General features: G+C 37.3%; 1 protein-coding gene across 1 annotated transcript in view; it reads left to right on the top strand.

Annotated features, from left to right (window-relative positions):
• Positions 1-9,631, top strand: part of ncanb (neurocan b) — a gene marked incomplete at its 5' end in the record, with an annotated part of 221,252 nt that overhangs the window by 87,176 nt on the left and 124,445 nt on the right. The window contains 2 exon segments of the mRNA XM_014016766.1: positions 2,866-3,159; positions 5,521-6,372. Coding sequence (XP_013872220.1) covers positions 2,866-3,159; positions 5,521-6,372 — 1,146 coding nt within the window.

Raw genomic sequence — 9,631 nt, 5'->3', positions numbered from 1 at the left:
AAATAATGAAAACTGAAATAGAAAAAATCCATTTTAGTTAACAAAAATAAATAAAAACTGTAAAAAAATAAAAAAACAATAACTAGGTAAAACTGTATAATCTTTTTACAAAGCTAACTAAAACTAACTGAAATTATAGATAAAATATACTTAGTTGTAGTGTTTGTCAGTTTGTCGAGTGTCGTTACTAACAACACTTGTTTACAATCTGCTGCTCAGCATCATCTGCCAAATGACAACAAACGTTGGGAGAAAGCAGCAATGTCCACTTTGGGATTTCTTTGAATATGACTGCGAGAAAAATAAAATCAAGTGTTTTTTTAGTGGGAACAGGTGACAAAATAGACGGAATGCTTCCCAAGGGAAAACTGCATGAATGAAGCTCAGACAAGATGGCTAACTAAGACTATGTTGACACGCTAGCTTCTCTCAGTAGCTCCCATGTAAAACAAGCAACAGGTAGCWSTGGATTGGAGACAACTATTGTCACCATCCTAAAATAATCACCCAAGTTTTTAATTGGCAAAATTGAGTTACACAATTATTTTAGGAAGGTGTCGCTATAGACTGCTTTAACTAGCAACCAAATAGCTGTTACATCACAAGCTTGATGCATTGGCAAATATGTTCGAACTATGAAAAAAAACTAATACAAGAACTTATAGAACCTAAACTAAGCTAAAACTAAGCATTAAAAATGTAATTCTGTCCCTCTGAAGGAAGCCTTCTGAGACTAAGGTCAAAGACAGGTGGAACTGTTTATTCCACCCCTTGGTGACCACTACACAACAACTAATAAAAACTAGCAAATCCACTGAAAAAATTTATTAAAACTAACTGAACTGAAAGAAAAAAAGTTAAAATGAAATAAAACTAAACTATAATAAAAAATCCAAAACTATTATAACCTCAGTTCATACCCATAATTAACACTGCACAGTGAAATGTGGTTATTTTCATGTAAGTTGCCTTATTGAAATTAGATATTTATTATGCCTTATTAACCTCATGAATTCTCTAGAGAACAGCCCAACACTCTGACCTGTTAGTTTATCTGAATCACTTAATGGGAGCTGCTGCAACAGCAAGCATCATTATAATAAAACAGACACTCTGGGTGTAACTGAGATGTGGAGAAACAAGATGAAAACCTTCAAAAAGCATATTCAGCAGTGAAAATAATGACCTCTATGAATTAATGTTCAGCATTTTTTACAGTCCAACATATTTATACATACCTAGCATTACCTTTGATTCTTTTAAAATTCATCCACACACGTAAAAACATAACTTAACCATACAATAAACTAATAAATGCCAACACTGACTATTTCTAAACGTAATTTAGTTTTGGTTGGTTTAGAAAAATCTAAGCTTTAGATGCACTTTTTCTCTTTTTCTAAACTTACCAGCTTTATTGCACTAAGGAGTTGATTTATCAAGATTTCAAATAACCAGCATTAATTTGCGGCACTAATTAAAAACATAATCTGTGCTTAAAGGGGGCATGTTGTGTTCGATGTATACTGCGTGCACAAAGGATAACGTGCAAAGGTGGTGAGGACCGCCATATTGAGATAAGGATTTAGTGTGTGCCACTGATGGTAAAAAGAGTTTTATTAGTTTATTTTTATTGTTTTATTAACTTTTTTGTTGCACACTTATCTTTAATTTTGATGTGATACTTTAACATTAGCTTTAAAAAAGGTGTTAATAATTTGTCAACCAAACTATGCATCAGACCATTCATTTAAAGTTATAAAGACTGTCCATAAATTACATGGATTTTCCCTCATTTTGCATGTATGGAGAAGTTTAGGGCAACCGGATGTTTTCAGAAACTTTCCTTCAAATTTATTTAAGTCTCAAAGCTGTAGGTTGTAGGGAAATAATTTCACTATCTCCTCACCCTAGTCTTCTTGCTCCTCTGCGCTGCAGACGCTGTTATTAGCACCGTCACATCCTTACTCCATGGCCCACAACTCGCTTGGACAAAATGATTGTCTGCAACTCCTCCTCCCAGTATTTTGTAAATCATAATCATCTGCATATTCATGGAGGCATACATGCTAAATTAATTGCTGCTGCTATTTTGTTCATCTAAGAGCTGCAATCCCTGCTGCACATGTTAATAAATCAKCTTTGTGTGCACCACCAGGTTTGCCAGTGTTTTTATACATGCTAASCATTGATAAATCGGCCCCTAATGCTGCTCACCAGCTTACCAACACATATTTTTGACTTTTTCTAACAGCTCTTTCATCATATCTAGCCTCACATAACCAATTTTTCTTATTTTTTTATTTTATTATGACCTTTACTCCTTTCTAGTCTGTTTAATAAAACAGAAACACCCTCTGTAAATCTCTTGCATTCTCACTTCTTGTTCCTTTGCACTGCAACTCATATTTTTCATCAAATTTTAATTATTCAGGGGATCATTTGATCATAATGTTTCATTCTTGCTGTGCTGAGATACTATTGTTCTTTAGTGCTTTGTCTTTTTTTATTCCATCAATAATAGTAGCAGTTTTCTACAACATCTTCTAATTCTTTTTAATCCCATCTGTGAAAAACTTTCAATACAAAAAAACGTTTATCTTTAACAAAGTTGACAAAAAAAAGAATAAAACTGCTTCAAATGCTGCTGTTTAAATATCTCAGAGGACAATAATGACAAAATACTGCTCACACAGATAGGGTACAGACCTAATTATGTCTAAATCAATTGTAAAACTAATAATTAATAATAAAAATCTTCCACGTTCTTCTTTAGAAGCCTTCTATGACTCAGTTAAACTTGTTTTAAAGTTTGATATGCATCTGTCTGTAACTTCTGGTCTCCCATCTCTTCACATCTTCCAGGTGAGGTTTTCCACTCCACGGTGCCCGAGAAGCTGAGCCTGGCTACTGCCTCCACCCACTGCCACTCTCTGGGAGCCCAGCTGGCCACTGTTGGACAGCTCTACCTGGCTTGGCAGGCTGGTCTGGACCAGTGTGATCCCGGCTGGCTGGCAGATGGCAGCGTCCGTTATCCCATCAACGTCCCACGGAAGTACTGCGGTGGGGATGAGCCTGGGGTGCGAACCGTCTACAACAACCCCAACCGCACCGGCTTCCCCAACACCACCGCCCTCTTTGACGCCTACTGCTACAGAGGTACAGACAGCTCTGTGACAATAGAGCCCAAGATCCATTGCTGTGGTAATCACTATGGCAACAACTGCGGGGTCTGGGGACTTGATTGCCTCCCTGATTTTTAATTAGCACTAAGTATTTGTGTCACACATGAAGGAGTCGGGGAGAGATTGTGTGACATTTGTGTAGCTCTTGCTGGATTTGAGCGCTTAATTGTTGGCCTGAAAAAGAAAATGGAAGAGAGATAAAGGAAACGCATGAATGCCAAAAGTCCAGCTGAAGTTTACAGTGATGCCGCTCATCTTTTTCTTATATCATAGGTCAGAGTTTGGCAAATTAAATGATGGAAGGGGTTGAACACWTACCCAAATATAATAAAACTGATATYGTACAAATATAAACATTTTCAACACTGTAAGTTCCAGACTATTGAGCACACTTGAATATAAGCCACACACTAAATCAAAAAAAAAAAATTACACATATATAGGCCGCACTTGTCTAAAGGCCGCAGGGGCCCACATTGTAACATGAGACATTTACACAAAAAGATGTTACACAGAATTTAAAAAAAAACACACACTTTTAACTAAATACGTATTGGCAACACACAAAAATATGTATTGTAAATGYTTTTTTTTTTCAAAAAGTAAATGCTTTTTCCAAACAGTGCCTGTAACACAGCTAGCTAAAAAACAACAAAAAAGTAAATAAATAAAAACAGGAATCGATCTTCCAGCCTCAGATTTACTTCTTCACACAATTGTGTTTAAGTTTTAATGACATAAGTACTGGTAACACACATAAATAGGCTGCGTACTATACATGTTTGCTTTTGTCTGAACAGTAATTAAAAAAACAAACAAATAATGCAACATGGCTGGGTTAAAAAAAAGTACAGTAGTGTAGGAAAATATGCATTGTTCAAAATAGTATGTCTGAATAAACAGGAATCCGCTGGATTTCTTCTTAAAACTTTATTTTCAATCTTCTGACTCCAATCAGGTTCACACAGCACTCAGCAGCACAGGCCTCAGTGTAAGACCTTGAGCTCCAGGCTGGATCTAACCAGAGACTCTGCAAAACACACTCACAACTCCCTACTAYAATAATGAATTGAGCTTATAATGTACATCTCTTCCTGGTTACACCCCAGGAGGAGTTACCTTTTACGTCAGATGTCAGAACGTAACTCATGTTGTTTAGACTAAAGAAAGAACACATGATAAGACACACACCAACTCTGTCTGTTATGGCCTTAAAGCTGCAATGATCAGAAAGTATAAAATACAAWACTGCATCTAATATTCAATTAATCAGTTACAAAATTTCCTTCAATAGCCTACATAGAAAAGTCATTGATTGCTATTTTTGTCTTCCTCCTGCGCACTAAAACCATTAAGGTCGTCATCTTCAGTGTTGGAGTTGAACAGCCTATAAATTACTTCCTCAGTCTTTTTTCAGTGTCACTTTTAATCGCACCATCCCCACACCTGTGCGTTAGCCCCTCGTAGGAAAAATTGGTTAATTATTTGCATCACTATTTAAGCTGAAGGGAAGTGTGTAAAAAAGTAGTMGTTTATAGGCTGGAAATTATGGTATGTTTATTAAAGCAACAGTGTAGTAACTTAACACATTTCATGCCCAAAGGCATGTATAATATTTATACTCTTGTTTAATAAATATAAAAACAAAACATTTGAAGTGAAATGCCATAAGACACCTTGAGGTCAGACTCCTGCATGGTTCTGGTAAAAAGTTGCTGTTTGTGTATTTTTGACTTCAGTAAACTTCTCATATTTAGCTTTGTGCAACGTGTTGTTGTGGTGACTTATATTAAAATCCTTCATGGCAGACAGTGTCTCTAAGCAAATTAAACACATAGGTTTGCCTTGATATGAATGGATGGAAGTTGCCATCCCTGTCATATGCTAAATGTCCCACCTTGCTTAGTTAAATCATACAATCATTTTTAACTATTGAGTTTCATTTTGATTAAATAACTTACACTGAYTGCAAACTATTTGTGTCATATCAGGAAATTGGATTATTTTTACAATCAAAGTAAAGCATCTACATAGTTATGTCTGCACACTAACAATAATATTGTATATAACAAAAATTCTATCTTCAATTACTTAAATGTAGATTGAAACAGTTTTATGGTTTTCTTAAAAACTCGTTTTATTTAGATGACTCCCAACTCAGTTTATGTTTGTTCATTTAAAATGATTGAAGTTTGTTGTGGAGCAGCAGATCAAATTGTAACATTTGTTTTTTTGTTTTTTATTATTACACTGGGACTGAGTGTTTGGGGTGATTTTATGTCAGGAAGTTGTAGATGAAGCAAGTAAAACAAAATGTATCTGTTGCTTGTTGCAGCCCACCAGCCTGCAGGACTCCAGGTTTCCGAGGCAAAGGCTTTATTCCTGACTGCTGATCCAGCAGCGGAGACCTTGTCTTTAGTCAATGAAGCCAAGAGAAGCGCCCCCTCAACCAAAACCTCTACCTGGACTGGCCCGGTTGACTCAAACAGAACAAAAGTCCCATCGTTAGTTGAAATCAACAACTCATCGGAGATCATGGAAGAACATGTAGTTATTGACKTAAGGCCTGAGGAGGGTTGGGATGAAAGATGGAACAGATCCGGAACCAATCAACGTGGTCAGGATGACTCTGATGGTCCAAACAGTAACAACACATTGGGTCTTTTGGAACCTGAAGTCCATGGAGGTTCTGCCCATGAGGATCACAATGACTTTGGATCTGACACACCAACCCCGTCTATAACTTCATCCACCCCACAGCCTCAAACAAGTAATAGTATTCTCACTGAATTTGTTAAGACCCTCATGAGGCCATTTGAGTTTTGGACAAGGAGCAAAGGGGCTGGCAAAACAGAGGGGGAACCCACTCTGCCTGAGGGCAAAAACGAGGAGAATCAGAGAACGGAACAAGCTTCCGGCAAAAACCTGAGTGTCTTGAAGCCCGGTGGACTCAAAGGCAGCATGGACAATGCCATCTTGGAACATAAAAGTGGTTCTTTCTCCCTCAGGGGGGCTGCAAGTGAACTACAGAGCCCCGAGAAGGAACTGTCTGAACAAGAAAAAGAAGTTRTACCACTGATTAAACTTGTGCCTGCTGTCGAAAATACAGAAGAACGTGAGACCATCACTCATCCTAATGAAGGAGCCACCTTCACGTTCAGTGACAAACCTCAATYCATTTTAAACAGTAAGTTTTTATTCTTAAACGTCTGGGTTGTTTAGAAGTGAAACGCTGCGAAGAGACTCTGCAAAAGTCTTYTGGTTTTAAATTTATTTGGAATTCAAATGAAAATGAAACTAAAGAGAAGGTGTGGCACATTTAAATTGTGCTGGTAAATATTGGATCTATTTATGTGGAGTTTTTCCAACAGCGTATGCTTCTGCACTCCATTTTCTCCCCTTTCCTCTGGAGTATGCTTTAATATATTCCTCTCCAGGGCAATTTGAAGTATCACTTGAAATTTAATTAAACAATGATTGCAAACAAACAAGGGGGGCTTGGCGCACTGTATGAAAATGCAAAAATGTTGGAGTGGAGACTTTTCTGCCTCCGGTGTCATATCTATTGACAGTGCTTTGTTTATGGTGGGAACAAAAGGAAAGCTTGAAATTTTCTTTTCATAGTATAAAAAAAGACAAATGTTATCTGTTTTGAACAAATGCAGACCTGCATCCCAAGTTATAGCTTCTTCTTATGAGTCGAAGATGTGTCAGATTTAAAAGGTTAACTGTGGAGAATAAATTAAGCGAACAAAGCAAAATGCTTAAGAAACCGTTCTAGGAAGCTTGAGGATGAAAATGTCACAGACTTCTTATTTTCCAGCTCACATACTCTTAAAAATCACATCAGAAATATAAACCCCACATCATATCCTCCAGTTTATAACTACAGGAGAAACAATAAGATTGAAGAGTCTTTGCATTTTGTAGAGTTACACTTCCAAACTTTTTGAACCAAGACTTTTGAAGGGGTTTTTTTTTTTGTTTTTGTTTTTTTGCTGAGATCAACATGTCTAGTCTCACATTACATTCTTAGTTCCAGGTAAACCTTGGGTCATAACAGTATGACCATCCCCTTACTCCCACAAAGACCACCACATCAAACAGAAAATAGCATGTTGCCTAAAACAGGGGTTCCCAATGTTTTCAGACTTAGGTACCCCCTGAGCCATTTTGTCATACCACTAGTACCCCTCAGTCAAACATATGATGATTCTTCAAAACGATGTACAAAAACTGATTATTAAATGAAAATTATTTATTTACCCCCCTTAATTTGAACATTTAATTCTCAGGCATTTTATTCTTTTCAACTAAAATTAAACATAAAGATGAAAATGTTGCCTTGAAAGTGAATAAGCAATTAAATAAATAAAGCAAGTAACGGCAGGTACAGGAAACAGCAGCATCCAAAATACATTGTATAGTCYAAAGCACATCAGAAACTCGCCCAAATGAGCAAGTTTCATGAAATTCCACGTTTTATACTGGATTCCATTTTGTTTTGTCAGTTCCGCGATTCTGTCTGCATTTTCTGCATTGCAGAAATAATGAAGACCTTCATATTCCAGTCCTGGGAAATTTTTCCACGTACCCTCTGTAATATGTTCGCGTACCCCAAGGGGTACACTTACCCCTGGTTGGGAATGACTGGCCTAAAACACCTAAACTTGCCTACCAAAGAAAAATGAAACAAAAAATTTTCTGACCTAACTTCTGACAAAGAATCAGGAGAAAATTGCGCTCAAACAAAAAGGGCCTCTTTCTCTTCCTCCTGCAGTCAGTTTTATTTAAAAAAATCTATTCACAAATCTCAAACAATGCCACAATCATTTCAAACACCAAACAAATCAGAATGTCAAAACTTAAACCATAACTAAGCAGCTGGTTCTCTGTGGAGAGAACAGTAGGGTTGCCAACTCAGCCCCTCCAAAATATGGGACAGCTATGCTGGTGGCAGGACTTGTGTCAATTGTGACGTCACCACACAATATTGTTTGAAAACCACTGCCATGTTGTTTTCTCCCATTCACCGGAGACATGTAGGACTAGCAAGACTCAGTTATGTGCTCAAAGTTTTGTTTCCTAGCTCTGCCCAAGGATGCCAGCAGTCCAACATCTAGTCTTTTCATCAGGTGATCTCTACTGCTCACTGTATGCCCATTCTGAGTGGCAGTGAGGGTTTCTTAGACTTCATTAAAGGTCAAATTGCTCTCTACTTTGTGTTTTTAACATAAACATATAAAACTGAGGTTTGTTATCAAACGGTTAGAATGCTCTTTATTTTTGGGAGGCCTGATCAGGATTTATCCCCTACGAGTTCTGTTTTGAGTATGAAAAGTCTATGAAAAAAATCATTGTCTCAAATTATGAAAGCAACATCCACTGTCTCGTGTACGTCCAACGGTCACTGTGTGAGAGGCAGACAGGTCACAAGTCCATTCTATGGCTGTATAGAGACAAACAACTATTCACACTCACGTATAGAAACTATTTAGTTGCCAGTTAACTGTGTTTTTGGTCTGTGGAAAGGAAACAGAGTACCCAAAGAAAACCCATGTATTCAGACAGAGAACTTGCAAACTCCACCTAGAAAAGCCCTAGACCAGGATTCGATCCTGCAACCTTCTTGCCAAGAGGTGAAAATTCTACCAACTGTGGCACCGTGCCTAGAGATGGGTATCATTAAGATTTTATTGATACTGCTACGCTTATCAGTATTGTTTATGGATCCGGTATTTTAACGGTCCTCTTAGTGATACTTTTCTATTGGAGTAAAACCAGTGTTTTCCCTAGAGAATTGGTCATTGGTCTTGGGGGGCAGGGGGGTGGAAGTTATGCAAAGAATATGAACCATATTTTGCTCTGTTTTTCCCCCCCAAGTTTGGTGTTTCATAAGAGAGGTGAACGTGGAGGAGCAACCACAGAATTACCTCTCGATGTGATCTGGCATTGTATTAAAATGACTACATGCTGTGAAATTCTCTGTGTGTGGGGGCTTGGATAGTTGTATGGGAAACGCTGAAAACCAAAAGCAAACTATGAATATGCAATGATTTTACTTTAGAACAATATAGAACGTACAATAAAGCCACTTAATTTTTAATTAGATGCGCAATTTTAAGTTGCATTTCATTAACTGCATGTCAGGTTTTTCACCATTATATGCAAAATGGAGGAATAAGGTGTCAGTTCTTTTCATGACAGTCTGGACATGGCAAATCTGATTTGTATCCCCCCCCAAAAAAAAATCCAACCCAGTTCTTTTCAGTTTATAGTGCTGAATCAGAGACATATCTGAAGTATTTCAAAGCGACCTCAGAGTCTGAAAGTTTGTGTAGGATCGATCCACTAACCTTGAGTCATGCTTGTTTAAATCCTGTCTTCAGAACATGTCTTCAGCTACAGAACAAAAGTCCAAATGTCGTTTTTTTTTTTTTTTTTTT

The sequence above is a fragment of the Austrofundulus limnaeus genome, unplaced genomic scaffold, assembly GCF_001266775.1.
Source record: "Austrofundulus limnaeus strain Quisiro unplaced genomic scaffold, Austrofundulus_limnaeus-1.0 Scaffold153, whole genome shotgun sequence".
NCBI classification, from domain to species: domain Eukaryota; kingdom Metazoa; phylum Chordata; class Actinopteri; order Cyprinodontiformes; family Rivulidae; genus Austrofundulus; species Austrofundulus limnaeus.
This window is presented reverse-complemented; position numbering and strand designations above follow the sequence as displayed.